The sequence below is a fragment of the Lagopus leucura genome, unplaced genomic scaffold (assembly GCF_019238085.1).
Source record: "Lagopus leucura isolate 7727_CA_CO unplaced genomic scaffold, USGS_WTPT01 Super-Scaffold_73, whole genome shotgun sequence".
In the NCBI taxonomy this organism is placed as follows: Eukaryota; Metazoa; Chordata; class Aves; order Galliformes; family Phasianidae; genus Lagopus; species Lagopus leucura.
The window spans coordinates 74,298,414-74,316,296 of record NW_024962252.1 but is presented as its reverse complement, the minus strand read 5'-3'; the positions used below and the strand labels follow the sequence as shown (position 1 = coordinate 74,316,296).

General features: G+C 38.6%; 1 protein-coding gene across 1 annotated transcript in view; it reads right to left on the bottom strand.

Annotated features, from left to right (window-relative positions):
- The window catches only part of GLP1R (glucagon like peptide 1 receptor), a 49,731-nt gene extending 32,245 nt beyond the window's left edge, over positions 1-17,486 (bottom strand). The window contains exons 1-3 of the mRNA XM_042874846.1: positions 17,421-17,486; positions 17,233-17,329; positions 15,828-15,938 (exon numbers count right to left, since the gene is read on the bottom strand). Coding sequence (XP_042730780.1) covers positions 15,828-15,938; positions 17,233-17,329; positions 17,421-17,486 — 274 coding nt within the window. The remainder of the gene's footprint in view (positions 1-15,827; positions 15,939-17,232; positions 17,330-17,420) is intronic.
- Between the last annotated feature and the right edge of the window lie 397 nt (positions 17,487-17,883).

The window sequence follows — 17,883 nt, the reverse complement described above, 5'->3', positions numbered from 1 at the left end:
ACAGTCTTCCAGACTGTTTGTTCCTGAAGTAAGAAAAATGTTCTTTGATGGGGAACCTGGGAGTCTACACCTTCCAGCAGTTCTGTTGTCAGTTGGTGTGACCTGACCACTGCTCACTTAGAGTCACTGTTGGCTGTAAAAGCTGTCACAGAAGCATCATTTAGCCCCCATTTTGGCTTCTCATACAGCAAACACTAAACCCAAGACCTGTAAGCCTGTAGTTGGCAATACAGCAACAGGGTACAACCTGGACACGAAGCCTCCAGGGAGCAGGAGGAGCTCCAGCCTGCACTACTGTCCAAGAAACACATTTATCTAAATGTGTGTTTATCCTGGGCTCACTGCCACATCGTCTGAAATTATATTACCTCAACAAGCAATTTAACTACAAGTACTTTATTTAGTACCCCTTCCCACTGTTCCTCCTCCCTCTGTATATTAGTCACTCCAACTCCTTCGTTTTAGTGATGATAAAACAATGACACAACTATGCCTTGCATTTTGCTTTGAAGGCAGAAAAGCTGACGGTCACTTCAAGTTTTTGCAGCAGGAAGAAATTTATTTTCAATTATACCCTACAGTCTGTGTGAGAGGTGGGAAAACAGATCTGAATACACTTACTGAGAGCTCCCATCATGCTGCAACAGAATGATAAGAGAGAGTCATATGCCCAATGTCCTACAAGAAAACATGGATGTGAGCTTACACAGACCTAATATCTACTTTACAGGGTGCAAGAAGAGATGCAACTGAGCAAATGTTGTCTACGATACAGACTATACAAACTCATCTTGCATGCCCTGAAGTCTTCAGAGCCTGTATTTCATGCTTTACTCTTAAAAGTTAAAAACCAGAGACTTTACTCATGGAAGTGATATATTACAGTTATTCTGCAAGCAAATACATTCTTATTTTAAAACAATCAATTTGGAATTATAGTAATGCTAAATATTAAACATTCAGAACTTAAGAATTGCTAAGCTAAAGACACTTATGCAGTTTTTGATTCCGTCCAATAAAACTGTTTTAACTTATGCAGATATACATTTTTTGTCAGTAGAATCCATTGTTGGGTTTGTTTTTTTCTTTGGGGTGAGGGGATGGGAGGGGATTCTTCAGGTAAAGAATGGGGGGATGTCATTCAATGAAAAACTATCAAGCTATCAAGTCATATTTAAACATACTGAATCAAAAACTGACAACAAATCCAATGTTTTCTTAGACCATCAATTCAGCTTCCCAATGAACATTAAGCACTACTGTCTCTTTTATTTGTTCCAAAATGAACAGCGTATACTAGTCACACATTAAAGCCAGATTTATACAACAGAAAAAATTATGCAGCCACAGTATTTATTCTACATGGACATTCACTTTTCTTAGTGATCATCATCATTTCCAGCTCTGCAGTATTTTCCCTCACACAGTACAAGTCCCCATAGTTAATGAGGCAATGATCCTACAGAGAGGAGTTTGAGCTTCAGTACTTGTCTTACAAGAAGACCCATTCTGTGTAGTGCAGGAGTAAGATCTGTGGAAAAGTGGCAGAATATAGCTTCATAATTAAAAACTACTTGCATACTAGTTGCCAATAAAGGTTGTTGAGCAAAGTAAACCACAATAAATCAAAGCAATCATTAAGTTGTAACATCGTATATCGTGAGGTAGGAGTTAATATCTCAAAACTAACAAGCCAAAAAACCCCACCACAAATCAACAACAACAAACCTAACCAAAAAGAAAAAAAAACAAACAACAAAAGCCCCACCACATCATACTGAAAAACAAGGTTATTATGCTAAAAGAAGTTATACTCTTTAAGCAATTCAGCTGAATAACTTGCATTGAGAAAAAACTGTATTATGCTAGACCACGTTGAAACCTAACATAACCTTTTGAAATGTACTTTAAAAAACAAGTCATAAAAATGTGTGCATGTTTGTGTGTATTCATTTTAATAATGGAGAGTGTTTATGAACTATAAAAGATATGCGAATTAACATAATAAAAGAAGGCTCTTTATGAAATACAAGTATTTATGCTAATGATACAACTTTGTGAAGGTTTGATAAGATACCAACAGGCACCATTAAAAGTTTTATTCAGAATAAATAAAAGTGTGCTGGAATAAATTTATTGTACGAACAAACATGATTGAAGGTTTTATATATATGTAAAAACACTGCTAAGAGGTTCTGTGTTTTTAAGTTATTGGATCAGCAAGTTAATGTAATTAATGGAAGACATCTCATTAAAAGCATGTTAAAATAAAGTGGAAACAAACAAAAAAAAAAGATGCAATAAAAAGTTTTCTTGAAAGGTAAGAGGAGACACAGCTGAAGGCTTCCTAAAGCAGAAGAAGGGCCATGATTCAAGAACTTAAAAACAAACAAACAAAACATGCATACCGTGAAAGAAAAATAAGCTAAAAGAAAAGGATGACTAGGCAAATCATCAGCATGATGCTTGGTGAGTTAAGCAAGGGAAAAAAAAGAAAAAACAACAGATAACTGCTATGTTAAATATGCAATAGCCAGGAGGCAGAGGTAAGTAGGCATGCAAATAAACTCGTTATTTGATGAAGCTTCTGAGCAAAACAAGAGGTCCAGAAGATGTAGTTAAAACCAGCTCCAGGTGCCACAAATAAACTGCCAATCCTTGGCAGAAGGGAAGTCTTGGTTATTTAGTTATCCTCAAAGACAACAGTACAAATTAGAATAATTGAATCATTGGTTTTCACCTCTCACTGGGCAGTGATAAAGATAAGCCAAAAATGCAAAACTGTGGGCAGGTTTTGGTGCAGGCAACTTCAAAACATATCACGAGAAGGAATCTAATTATCACAACAGAGACAAATAATTCTGTAAGCATTATCTGCTACATTCCAAAAGTAAAGGAGTTGGATACTTCAAAGCGGAACAGATAAAATGAAGGATCTCATGTATTTCAGAGTGAAGACATACATTTTTATTGAACAAATTTTACACTCTGGCACTGGTTAAAAACGTATTATTTCTGCAAAAGGAAGCCTGAAGCTGCAAAGGAAAATTGTATCAACTGGTAAAGGCTTTCCTATGGCGATAGCTCTTACAATCTCTGCAGACTTGGAATTATTTTTCCAGTACTTAGAGGAAGAAAAAAAAAAAAACCACAAAATAAAACACAAAAAAAACCATCCAGCAACAAGAAAACAAAACCCAAACAGCTTGTTCACATACATTAAGAAATGCAGCCTTTGATATTACTGCTCAGGACACAGCCCTGTGCCACATCCATATATTCATGTGCTTTGTCAGTGGATTTCTCTGTTACGCAGCATGGGGATATTGAGTCTCAAATACTGTAGAGGTGAACTCTAACATTTTTTGCCTTTCTGCCCCAACATCTTCCTCTTCTTTCTGCCTCCTTTGTCCATCTCCTTTTAGTTGCTGTCATACTATTTCTCTCCCTGCTTGTATTGCCCTCCTTGGTTCTCCAGCTTTATTCCTCCAACCATTTCTATTGTTGCAATACTTACCCATGCACTACTGATCAATAAACCTGCTGCTGATCCTCTCCCTTCACTCTGAATTTTCTTATTCCTCTCAGCTCTTTGACTTGCTGTGCCCCAAAAGCCACTGGAGATGAACAGAAAAATACCCTGATTTCAGCCTCTATCCTCTTAATATGTCTCCTTTCTCATCATGTTCCTCAGACATTCTCAGCACACACAAGAAGCTTCTGCTCCAGTCAAGGGGAGGAGAATTCAGTGGGACAAAGTGCAAGGAATTCACCATGAGAAATAGAAAGTGGGATGTCTCCACTGTCCTAGGAGTCCCATTCATCCTCCTTACTCACATGCTTAAGTGCAGCATGGTTCTGACAAAACAAGTTCTTGAAAACTTTCAGCTTTAAATCAGACTTCTATTATATTGAATCACATTCAACCAAAGCTTTGCAAGCCTATAAGCTACTAAAATCAAGCTCCTAAAGAAAAAATAAAAAACAAACTATCAAATGATTTAATCACGGAAACCAGCATCGTTCCTGCCAATAGTTACTGGTGGCAGTTATGTCTAGATTGACCTTCCCACTAAAAGATGAATCTTTACAACAATATCTCTGAGACTTACTTCTGATCTAAAAATTGGGAATTCTTACACCATTCTATTAGTAAACTGCTCTAAGTTCGCTATTTCATCTTCATTTCTACTCTATTTTCATTGCTTCAAAAGTATTTGGCTGGACATACAATCCTTTTGACTTAAACTTTTCTTTTTCTGCCAAGGTGCAATTCCTTCTTGAAGTATTCACTGCCAATGTTACCTCACATTTTAGAAGCTTAGAGAAGCTCACTGACATTCATCATCCACACAAACTCAATATTTTCCACATTTTTAGCCATGCTTTAGTTCTGTTTAAATAAGATTGCTGATACTCTGCTTCGTTAAGTTCTAGGACAATCATCAGCCAGGTTGTGTGTGTGGAAGTCAAGCTTCTTTTATTTTTTTTAAACTTTCAGAGGAAATATGCTGATGAGCGTTTGATCCTTTTGTTGCCTAATTCACTTCTGCTTTTTCCAATTTTCAGAAAGTAAATTAGTTTCAGAAAGGTCAGATGAGTCTGGCCAGCCACCAGCCACCACTATCATTATTATTGTCATTGAACTATTCAAGTACCAAGGCTCTCTCATAAACACCCTGCCCAGAGAACTTTCTTTCTTATTCATGGAAAATTTACAGTGATATATGGGAGTGCTAACAGGTACCATTTGCAGTAGTTTTGAGGAGGATTTGGTGTACTCTCAAAATTCATAGCAAGGACCTGGGTCTCTCAGGGGAAGTGTAGTCTACTACTGAAAACACTCAAGGGGAAATTTAACAGCAAAACATACAAATGGAAAAGGGTAATATAGCAAATAAAGCTGTGTACATGATGAATAAGTACAATCATTGTGTAGCTTAGAACATTTTCAAGGTAAAGCTGCATTTGTGGAGTGTGAAGTGGAGGATGTTCTATAATTAAACTACTTACACACGGGTACCTTTTAAGTCAGTCTGTATTTTTTGCATGACTACTTTGTCAAACGAAAATATTATTAAAAAAAATAAATCAAAGCAAACATAGAGCTACTAACTTCAGAAGGCAGACAGCATGATTCTTCCCCACGTTAGGTATTTACATCTATAGGTATACAGGCAAGCTGAGTTTCATACACACTGTTACCTGAGTTCTATGGGTCTTAGGAAAAGCAAGCAATCCTTCAAGTTCACTATGATACCAGAAATGTGTCTGTTACGTGAGAAAATATATACAGATTGGATGCAAGAGGAGCATTTGCCATCACTCAAAGATGAAGTGCCAGCAATCACAGAACAAGCAGGGAAGAAGTGGGCTCTAGGTCATACAGTTCACCCAGCAAGCTGCTCTTTACCCATGCAATTAAGGTCAAGCATTCACAGTTTATTCTGCCTTGGCATGGGAAAAAAAAAAAAAAAAATCAATTCTAACTGATGATTAACAACATTTAAGTGAGCCAGAAAGATAATGACCTGTTCTTAGCAAAACATTTAATTATGTAGCATACATTACGGACTATGTTTATTCAGATCATGAACTATTTCATTTTACTCTTTGCCTACTATATTTAAAAGCTGTAAGTTCTCAAGCATAAAATCATTATAATTTTAAAGAGTAATATGAAGAAGGGTTTGAGGGTTTTCCCTTTAATAGAACCATGAACAAATAAAGATACTACATATTTCAGCTACACAAGACACTGGAACAGGTTGCCCAGAGAGGCTGTGGATGCCCCCTCCCTGGAGGCAACTAAGGCCAGGCTGGATGGGGCTGTGAGCAGCCTGGTCTAGAGGGAGGTGTCCCTGTCTGTAGAAAGGGGGGAACTACATAATCTTAAGGGACCATTCCAACCCAAACTATGATTCTAAGACCTGTAATAACAGTTTTGATGAAGTTTAAAGAAATTGCTAAGCTTAGACCTGTCTGCTTAAGTTAAGCTATTAGATCAGCACAGACAAAGCACAGAGGTACCCTGGTAGCTTCCTTGCAGTCAGTTGTGATGATTAATTCTCACTTAAAAGAACCTTACTATTAACCTACTAAACTTGAGAAGCTGGCAGACAACTTCTCAAGAAGACGCAGAATGAGGTTCAGCTATGCAGTGATGTGCCTTGATATCCTTGATACATTCCAAGAAATTACTTAAATAGAACAAAAACATTATACAGTCATAAGCAAGAGCGCTGAAAAACATGCCAACTTTTCTACCTCCCACAGAAGCAGTCACACAGACCAATAACCTACTACAAAGGCATCCACCTTTTACGTTATGTTCAGCAATGCAGAAGAGCACATTCTTCCTAGAGAACCTCAGGAGAGCAGCGTTGTACCTATCACGCATACACCATGAAGTCGTCCCTGTCTTCCAACAGATGCACTTCAACATTCAGCCACATGAAAAGTCTCCTTCTGTTCCCATTGCACATTTGAGGAGAGGTGCACATGCTTTGACTGTGGCAGATCCTTAAGGAAGTCACGTAACTTACCCCAGATGAAAGTTCACAGACCACTGCTCTACGCCATGCACCAGTCTGACACTAACCAGCAATTTATTTAAAAATACATTTCATATTTTTAAACAAAATGGAGAATGGCATGGCCACACAGTACCCAGCAGATGCATCTGTTAAAGATTTTTTTTAATTATTTATTCTGACAGAGTCTCAACCTATCTTTGAGATGAGCAGCAAATGTTCTAATTTTTCTGGTTTACAACCAGATGGAGGCTAATAAATGGAAACCAGAGGTGAACTTGAAAAAACAAAACAGTATTTAGCAAACTGAGATTGCCAATTAGCTTAAGACAGCCTTCACTGCAAGGAAAGAAGTATAAATTTTGAATTGCTTAAGGGTTAGCAAATGCAAAGCAGGATCTCTTTCACTGAAAAAAGGTCCCACCCCTTTCCAGTATTATGAGAACTTTCTGGAAACTCGCTTTTATTGGAGTAAAGAAAGGAAGAAATGTAATAAATGTCTAATCATCTTTGCTGTAGCCAATACTTGAAGTAAAATTTATTTCCCTCCTACTTGTTTAAAGACAAACAGGCAGTTTAGCAACAAGCTCACGTAGCCATATAACAACATTGGCTTTAGAGAGATTTTGAACTATGAAACTGAATGATTGAAGAAAAAGCAGTGGAGACCAAACCAGACATGGCTTACACAGGTTCCTAAAACTAAATGTTCAAACCAGACATATAGTGCAAAACTTTCTGAAGGAAATCTCACAGACACTGCCGCTTCCTCAATTATACTGCTTTCTGTAGATTCCTCTGCAGTGTATACTGCTTCCTTTGGGCTATCTCACATGATTGATGTGTCACTGCCCCAGTGTGAGGTCTCAGGAACACACAGAAAAAAAAACACCTTTCATTCTGCTTTTTGTGTGAGGCACTATGGCACTCAGACACCAAGTTTGCTCCTCTCCTAAAGAGATGACAAGAAAAGCTGTTCTATGACCGGAAAGGGAATGGTGAGCACTGAAAAATGGACCTTAAGCTATTATGAGAGTGAGAAATGGGAAAGAGCTGACCTGGATGTGTCCGTGCAACTAAAGGTACTCAAAGCAGCAAGCCAGCTCTGGTCTCCTATGCAAGGCATGTGAGAAAACTGTTCCTTTCTCTGGCACAACAAGTGTTCAGAATTTAATGAAAGTTTGGTACTTTGATAGTCTTCCAGTGGGTTCCGTAAGGTCACACTGGTGGACTTTGTAGTTGCACAGATAAATCATTAGGTCCTATGTCCCGATTCAGGATTGAGGCGCATCCAACAGACACCTGAGGCACCATTTCTGTATTCATTTTCTCCAAAAAACACCCCCCACATCTGATCAAACTGAACTTGCTCACAAAAAATACAGCCATTAGACTGTTGCTTCAAAACTCATTTGTGCCAGACCAAAATACCAACACAGACACACCCCAACAGTCATGGCAGTTCAGACATGTCAAACCTAGAGATAGAGTGTTTTTTGTTTCAGTTTAGGACCTGAAGATGAAAAGATTTTGAGCAGAGTTCTCAATAACATTTGTTAGCACTTTTTATTTATGGGTATTAATCACCTGAATTTATACCAATTCATACTGAGAGTATTTCTAACACTGCATTTCAATATAGAGTACCTGAAGCTTGAATTTCCATGCGGTCAATACCCACACATATATTTGCTACCTCATTTATCCAAATAAAGATGAATTAGTAAAATCTGCTACTATTGTGGTACTACTACGGTTTACATAATTTGCCTGAAATTGGAATCCCTGGAAGGTTTTTTTTTTAAATTAAAAGGGATTTAGTGCTATTAAACAATAAAATATCAGAACCACAAAGGAGACATAATTGTAAAATGAATTGTGCAGCTCCAAGGTTTCTAAATCCATATGACGTTATGGGCAGCTAGCCTTCAATTGTAAAAAGGTAATAAGAAAAAGCACATAGCCACTGGCAGCAAGGTGAGGTGCTCTCCATCCTTTAAAGGAGTACTGATCCCCTTGAAGATCTGAACTTTGGAACAGCCAGAGTATACCCAAGTATAACTTGCTGATCTTGCTGAATACAATGCAGATAGTACGACGTGCAAATTTTACCTGCTGTAACTACAGTGCTGTCAAAATCTGAGCAGCCTTTCTAGGTTTTCACTAAAGGCAGGCTTTGTTCCTTAACACATGCATATATGACAGACCAAAAGTTCTGACCTGGGCAGCCAGAAGCACGCGAAACTTAGCTTCAACAAGCATTGGACATAGTCCAAAATCTGTGCAGGAAATTTGAAAGAACAAATGTTTTCAGCAATAACCTCCCCCTTCTGTTACTTCAGCATCTCCCTGTGAAGGTCTGCCCAACAGTGAGAGTTGCATAAGCACAAACAGAAGCAAAACAAAGAGCTGGAGTCAAATTGCCCATATAGGTATGAAATTGCTGTGAAGCCTACTGTTTCAAAGATGTATTAGCAGGCTATGAGAAGTGCAAATACAAACATCTTACTGGTGATGGAGGAGGAACATGCTGCGTAACAGAAATACATGTGTCTTTTGATAACTCAGATATTTTCATTTGATATTTTCAGAGCATTTCAAAACACCATGTTGGAATATATGTCTTCCTAAAGAGAAAGCCTGTGAATCTCTGAATGAATCCAGAGATCTGAACAGAATACTGTTTGTCTGAAATTCACTTCTCTCCCTCCTGTTACCTTCAATGTTTTTTATTGTTCCAAAGGGCTTCTTTGTTACATACACAAAGCTATTTTATATGGCATTAGAGAGACAAATGACTGGAGAACTCCTACTATCAGGTACTCACAGTCTAGCATTAACTGAGCTTCTCATTTACTATACCATGAAAATCCTGTACTGTGCTGTGAGAAACACGAACCAGTAACAAAGTTGTTCTAAATATTACTAGCTCCAGCAACAGTGGCTTAACCCACACTGAAGCAGAGACTACTCTAAATCTCAGCTTAGCTTCAGTGCAATATTGAGTATCTAGACAACTTTAATATCCTTATTTCACAATTTCCTGGTGAGTTAGGGCAATGTTCTAAATGACCAATCTATGTGAAGTGGATAAATTTTAATACAGTTGCAATCACTGCAATCAGGAAACTGACCTGCGTGGAAAAATAATGACTCAAAGAATCAGGGGAAAAAGATTCACCACATTTCATTTGGCTAAAATTCCCAATCTGATTTGCTGCATAGCCATACAGAATAGAAGAATATGTTTAGCAACTAGATACACAAAATGCAGTAGTTAAATGTCACTGAAGAAACATGTAGTTTGTGCATGCCATATCCTAGAAGTATATCAACAACTCAATGCCCAGTGTTTCAGTGGAGATACAAAATAAAATTCCTCTAAGGATTCATGTTTAATTTACTTGCCTGTCACAAAGCAAGTCCATAGCAGTACAGGGATACAAGGGTTCAAGCATAAAATCATGGTCTAATTTCATGATCTTTCTACTGTCCAGCTGTCACAAACACATTCTCTTCAGAGACAGTCCTTGAAGGCGGTATGCCAGTACTGAATTTGGCAAGGATACTGACACATACTAGGTAGCAAAATAAGAAAAAGGTTCAGCACTTCAAAAGAGATGAGACGTGCAAATGGGACAGTATTGATTTTCTTTACTGTACTTTATAGTCTCTTTGTACATAACACTTTCCAAAAGACGTAGAAGACAAAAGTTGCAATTACAAGGTAAGTGATATTGTGAGACAAAACCTTGCCGCTTCGGACATTGCTCAGCATAACAGAAATGCAGACCCATTCTCCACAGGCTTGTCTTGTGAAAGAGACAAGTCAGGAACTTCTGAATAATTGCAAGTTTGAATGGACATAGAGGTCTGAGAATATCTGCAGCAAGTAGAAATGGAAATCAGTTACTGTCATGTAGGGTTGGATTACCTAGCATAGCTACGAAGCAGAAAAAAAAATATCCCCAAATCCTTTTCAGCTTACCACTCTATTAGCCAATCCGCTGAGCTGCATCTGCTGTTGGGGTTTGCAGAAGGGTTGTCTGAAGACTGACAGTCACTAAGACAAGATGAGGAATGATACAGGAACAAGAATAAAAGCTGTTTCGCATCTGCAAAATTTGTAATTGATCAAGGAGAGCTCTAGCATTACAAACAATTTTCATGCGAATTCTTCTCCCTACCTCCTTTTCTGGTTCACACCAATGAAAATTTATAGCACTCAAGAGTTAAAAGGCCCAGAATCGCACCAACAATTCAACAAAGAGAATCACAGAACATTTAGGGTGGAAGGGACTTCCAGAGATCTCCCAGCATGACCCCTTACCACAGGATGAACTAGAACAGATTGCTCAGAGCTACATCCAGTCAGACTTAGGCCATCTCCAAAATTTCTGTTTCAGAGTTTGACCACTCTCATAGTAAAATAATTATATTTAAAGGAAGCTTCCTGTATTTCAAGTATGTGTGCTCATATGTATCAATAAGATCTCTGCACACACATTCTGGAACTTTCTCTTCTCCTGGTTGAAGAATCCCAGCTCTCTCAACCTGTATTCACAAGAGATAGTTCAACCTTTAATCACCATCACATCCAATTGCTGGACTAACTTCAGTACACAGTTTGTATGCAGAACCCAGAACAAGACTACGCATTCCAGACAGTTTCCACTCCCTAGAGCTAAGTGAGAGACCATTCCCACAGAACTGCCAGTGATGCTATGGCCAGTACAGCGCAGGAAGCTGCTGACCCTCTTTGTCTCAAGGGCACATTATTGGCTTACGTTCAGTTTGGTCCACCAGGGCTTACATGGCTTTCTCTCACAGAGCTGCATTCCAATCAGTCAAACCCCAGCCCCAACTGGCATGCAGTTATTTCTCTCCCCAGGATGGAGACCGCGATTCCCTCTGTGGAACTTCACAGTATTTCTGACAGACCATTTTTCCACTCTCTCCAGGTCCTTGCAAACTTCCGTGGTGCATCTAACACTCCATCACAGTTTTGTTCCCTCTGCAAACTCGCTGAAACCACCCTTAGTTTCATAGTCCAGGTTGTTAATAGAAACGTTAAACAGTATTACCACCCCTTTCAGTCCTTGCAGTATGCCACTAGAGACTATTCTTCAAGAGAGCTTTATGCTGATGATTCCTTTGAGCCAAGCAAAACAGTTTTCAGCTCATCTCATTGTCTGCTTTTGTGTAGTTCACACTTCATCAGTTTGTCAAAGAGAATGTTACAGGAGACAGTGCCAAAAGCCTTACCAAAGTCAAGATAAACATCTACTGTTCTCCCCTCACATACTGAGCTAGTCACCTTATCATAGAAAGCTCAGGTTCATCAAGCACGATTTCACCTTCATAAATCCATGCTGACTATTTGTAATCACCTTGTCTTTTATGCGATTGGAAACAGTTTCCAGGATTATCCGCTCCATCAACTTCCCAGTGATTGATGTGAAGTTGACCACTTCACATCTCCCCACTTTTTGATTCTTCTTGAAAAGAGACAGTTGCTTTCTACCAGTCCTCAGGAGCTACACCCCCAATTTCCACAACTTTTCCAAAGATAATCAAGATTAACCTCACAATGACAGAGTCTAGTTTGTTCAGCACTTGCTGGTACAACCCATAGAATTGTGTACATTCCATTTAAGTACGTCTTAGCCTGATTTTCCTCTACAAAGGGCAAGTCTTCCTTGCTCCAGACTTCACTACGGATCCTCGTGGCCTTGGATTGCTTCAGGCAAGCCTTACTGTAGTGACCATTGTGAAGAAGGCAAGGAATATCTTATCATTTCCATGTCCTTTTCCACAAGATCCCCCACTACATACAGGAGTGGATTCGCTTTTTCTCTCACTGGCCCCCTTTGGTTTTGATATTGCTTTAGAAGATTTTTTTTTTTATTATTTTTTTTTTTTTTTTTTTAAATCACCCTTAACTTGACAGATTCTGGATAGACTTTGGCTGTCTTAACACCCATTCCTGAATGCTCACTGTCTCTATATTCCTCTTAGATCATCTGTCACTGCTTCCACTTCTCTTACACTTTTAATGGAAACTGCCAGGTAACTCTCCATGCTTCCTCCATTCCCATATTTTACCATAAACAGCAGTCAATTTACTCCCCAGGGGATTTCTAGGCAGTATGGTTCTACAGCAAACTTTTCATGCATTTTAAAAACTGACTCATAATCAAATAACAGTAGTAGTAAACAAAGCAAGTTTAGCCCTTCATGGTTAATGATCTTCACTGAACTGTACCTTCAAAGAAGGTACTTTCTAAACAAGGTCTTATCTTTCCCCTTTTCTTGATTTTAAACTTATAAAGACATCTTAGCACTGCAGGGCTTCCATCTATTTTAGGTTTTAAGTAGCGAGCTATGCAAGAATAAGTAATAAACATGCTTTTGTGATTACTGTAAGTCAAGCTGCATCCAATTTCCTATTGTTATAGATCTTGCATTATAAAGGAGTTACCTCCCCATTGTGGCAGTCCATTAGCATTCACTTTGAACATGACTCCACAAGACATCATGAAAATGAGTCAGGTCACGGTAATTCAGACCCCTAAATTAGGCATCACATGCTAATAGCAGCCTCTTGTGTTTTGTATTAGATGATAAAAATATTTCCTCATTCCATTCTTATTTCTCACTGATAACACATATTGAAATATGCTCACAGTATGCACATGAGAACAAATCCAGGTATATTTTCTGAAGTACTTTTGCAATCCTCCCTAGCATGCTCTATGATTTTTCAGAATGATGCTAGTCTTTTCCCTGAAACAAATACAGTATTCGGGATAATTAATTTTACTTGTTTCCAAGAGTATCAAAGATCCTGCACGTCCAAAAATGTATTGATCTGTAGTCTTGTTTAAAATCTTGATTCTCACCAGCAGTGATTTTTGAAAAGCAGTTGAAAGTCAAACAACTGTGTCCAGTATCTCAAAGATTGCAAGTAAGCAAGTTCAGAGGAAAGCAGTTGAATCCTGTAAGAAGTTTTAGGTTTCCAGAAGTATTAGCTATCCAGAAGCATTAGGTTTCTTGGAAGTTCTGCAGCATTATACACTTCTATCTTAATTAATTCCTAGGTAATTATTAATTCCACACATTTTAAAAAACTTGCTTATCCATTCTAAAGTTGCAGTATCTTAATGACTGATCTGAGAAGGGTAGGAAAACAGCATTTTAACAGTAGAGGTTATAAAATGATCAGTTACTACCAATACAGTTCAGATAGAGTACAAAAAAAAACACTCAGAAGATAGAAATATGAGGTAACATCATATTCATAATATCCACCTGGGAAAACCAAGAAATACATCTTGGAAAAAAAAAAAAATCACCCTGACATGTTCAATATAAACAAGACAGCAGTAAGACTGTCTATGCATAATACAAGTCATTTCAGAAAGCAAGCAGGACAGGAGTAACCAAATGGCTGTAGGAATTCCAGAGCACAGGAGACAAGAGAATGGAAGAGATCACCTCTTCCCACATCACAAGGTCCCTAATCATTAAGCATGTTGATAATGCTGGATTTCAGAGGATGACATGAGAACCTAATATAAAAGCTATAGCAGTTGAAAATAGCAATGCAGACTCAATTTTGTTTTAAAGTCTTATCTCTAAGTCAAGCTTGAAGTTCAACAGGAAATTTAAGGGTTACAATAGTTGACCTGTCACCTCCCAAACTGTAAGAATCAACATTGTGAACATCAAGGTTAATAATACTAAAGGGGAAGAGGTGCTCCAGACACTAAAGCAGATATTCCTACGTGGCCTATGGAAAAGACCATAGTAGATATGCTAAGTTGTCCTTGGCTGACTGCCAGACAGGAATCACACTGCATTTTTGTTGTAGTAAAGCAGTGATGGGATGAGGGGTAATGCCCTTCCATGCATGGATGTTGTCCAACTTTGTAGGTATTATGATGTTATTTTGATGTGAGAATTTTTCACTCACCTTAAAGTTAACAACAGTTCGATAAGAAAAGCAAAAGCTGTTCACGCAAGCAAAGCAAAATAAGCAGTTTATTCACCTCTTCACATTGGCAGGCAGATGTCCAGCCACTTCCTGGAAAGCAGGGCTTCAGCACACAGAACAGTTACTTGGAAACACTAATGCCACAGCTATGAGTATTCCCCTTCTCTCCCTCTTTCCCTGAGCATTTTTTGGCTGAACATGCTGCCATATGGCATGGAATGTCCCTTTGATCACATCAGGTCAGCTGACTTGGCTATGTCATCTTCCAAACTCTTCCCCCCTCAGCAAGGCCAGTAAATATATTGGAGAGAAAGCCTTGATGCTGTCCAAGCCCTTTTAAATAGCAATCAAATCACTGGTATGTTATCAATACTGTTTAAGCCACAGGTGTAAAGAACAGCACTGATGAAATTTACTGCCAACTAGTCAGACAGTGCAATTCCTATTCCTTATTCCATAGGATTTTCATCACTCCTGGGTCTCAAGTTACACCAAAGTTCCCCTCAACTGTACTATTTCTCATTTCCAAAAGACATACAACTTATACTACACACCTAATCTACCTTTACCTTCAACAGAGGCTTATACAGCCTCTTTAACAGCATGCTGTCCCTGACTACGGGCCAAGTTCAATCCACCACACAAGATAGCCCATTTATACTTCAAAACTTAGATCTTCATAAAGAAGTTGCACAAGTTACTGAATTCAGGGACAGATACTAGATGAAGGAATCCCCATGAATTACCTTCAAGTGGTGTCAGATGAATTGTATACATAAGGATGTAAAGAATATCACCTTCAGAGATTTATCTGTCAGAGAAAAAAAAAAACAAAAAAAACAAGAAGTCTCTGCGTCCACTAGTCCCTTCACCTTGTGGTATCCTAACAAACAATTTTTTCCAGGAAGGAACACAACACTTCACTTTTCTACATCTACATCATTTTTCTACATCTACTACAGGAGGACCTCCTATAACAGCTTTGCTGCTATTTCTGTTTTCAAACTGTACCATTGCTATTGTTAGCTCATCTTCACCAACAAGTATCACATTACTGCTTCATTAATAGTCACTACTATTCAAACAGGAAAAGCAAATGAGAACGCAAAAATCCAGACTAAATTTAGAAAATTAGAAAGTCTTTTCTCTCATCTCCTCCTGATACATGGAAATAAATACTATACTAATTCCCATTCCTGAATGCACCCATGACTCTTAAAGCCAATATCATCCTTTCAAATGCTGTGCAAGCAAAATAGGGTTGATTTAAAGCTATTCTTACAAGCAAGGACTCTTACCTGTGTTAGCCCAAGGTAAATACCAAGGGCAGCTGACATTCACATAGGTACCAGGCAGTCCATCAGGCCAGCAGGCATAGTTGTCAAATGTTCTGTTGCAGAACTTGCCTTCTGCAAAGAGATGGAAGAAAGGGCATGCCACTGTCTTGTATTAACATAAATGCAGAAAAGACTGAAGAACAAAAGATAAAATACAACATGTGCATTTAAGCCATAATAGTATTATGCATTCAAACTTTGGAGTTAAAGTTTTTTTTGACAAGCAAGTCTTATTTATCCCTATGAAACTGGGATGGGAAAAAGTTGGGAATATGTTGGGAAAAAAAAAAAATTAAAAAAAAAAAATCAGTCAATTAATCAAGGGAGAAGAAAGGCACATCAATATTAAACCATTTTTTATCTTTTTCACACCCTCATGTGTCTCAGTTGGATTTAAAATAATTTTTGCTGTGAATACTGTAGATAATCATTGCTGAGAATTGGCTCACAGTCATGCGGTTGGAAGTCTAATCTAATATATAGAGATCCATCAACAAAATACCCACACACAACCATAACTTTGCATTACAGCTTAATCAACACGAGAGTACTTCAACTTCAGATTTATTAAACTGTCATTCTTAGAGGGCAGCACTCAGCCTCTCAACAGGATAATGGAGCAGAGAGAAATGAATGTTTTGCAGCCATTGTTGTCAACACCTACTGTTCTCACTCCACCATATAATAACGCGGTTAAGAGAAGGAAAACTGACAGTTTTAAGGCAATTATTCAGATACAGCTTTAGACACATCTCATCATTTTTAGTGTGCCACAACAGCACTGAAGCACAGCAGTGCCCATATTGTATCCAGTTCTGAGCGTCACTGACAAGTCACCAGTGTCCTCTAAACACCACAATGCTGGCACACTGCAGCTGTTCTCAGCACATTGGAGCAGCTCAACTGCTAAGATGAGCCACATTCTCATTTGCACTTGGCACGTTTTCTGCATGTGTATGTTTTGTTTTAAATGCCATTTCAGCATTTTACAATGCTCAAAATAATTTCTACTATTAGATTAACGTAAACAGTATTGTCCTTGACTTCTTAATTTATGTACTCTCTCAACCCTTACTTCTAAATTAAATTTCAGGAGTGCTATATTAGTAACCTCCTTTGATGCACTACAGCCACCACAAGACATTCTGGATCCGAAGATGAAAATCTTTACAATGAGATTTTTTTCTTAAAATGGTTCCTTTCAGCAGAGGGAAGAGTCCCACAGAGAACAGGTTGAAGGAAATGAAACAAAAAAGAGATGGACTATATAGTAAGCTGAAGAAGTACTTTCAAGTTCATAAATGCTCCCTTATGACTGTTATTTTGCATTTTAACAATACTTCGTATCCCTACCGAGCAGACTTACCTGCTGCAATAGGAGGTGCCTCATACAAGTATTTCAGGCATTGGAGCTGGTACTCCTTCCACTTCTGCACAACACCAGAGAGGGATCCATCTGTACTCTGAAAGAGAAATCATGAGTCTCAGACACTGAATTCAAACCACATTTTCCACGCAGCCTAAATTGGAGGATGTGAAGAGGTCTTGCACAACCTCATCTCCTTCTATAACCAAGTGATCCACCTGATGTGCCCAGGCAGCCAAGAATGCCAATGGCATCCTGGCTTATATCAGAAATAGAGCAGTCAAAAGGACCAGGGTGGTGATCATCCTTCTGTACACAGCTCTGATGAGGCTGTACCTTGAGTACTGTGTTCAGTCCTGGGTCCCTTGCTACAAGAAAGACATTGAAGCCCTGCAGTGTGTCCAGAGCACAAAAAGGCTGCGAGGGGTCTGGAGCACAAGTCTTATGGGGATTGGCTGAGGTAACTGGGATTATTTAGTCTGGAGGAGGCTCAGGGAGACATTATTGCTCTCTACAGCTCCTTGAAAGGAGGTAATGGTGAGGCAGGGGTTGGCCTCATCTTTTGGGTAACAGTGAAAGGACAAGAAGGAAGGACCTCAACTTGCACCAAGGGAGGTTCAGGTTCATTATTAGGAAATATATACACTCCAG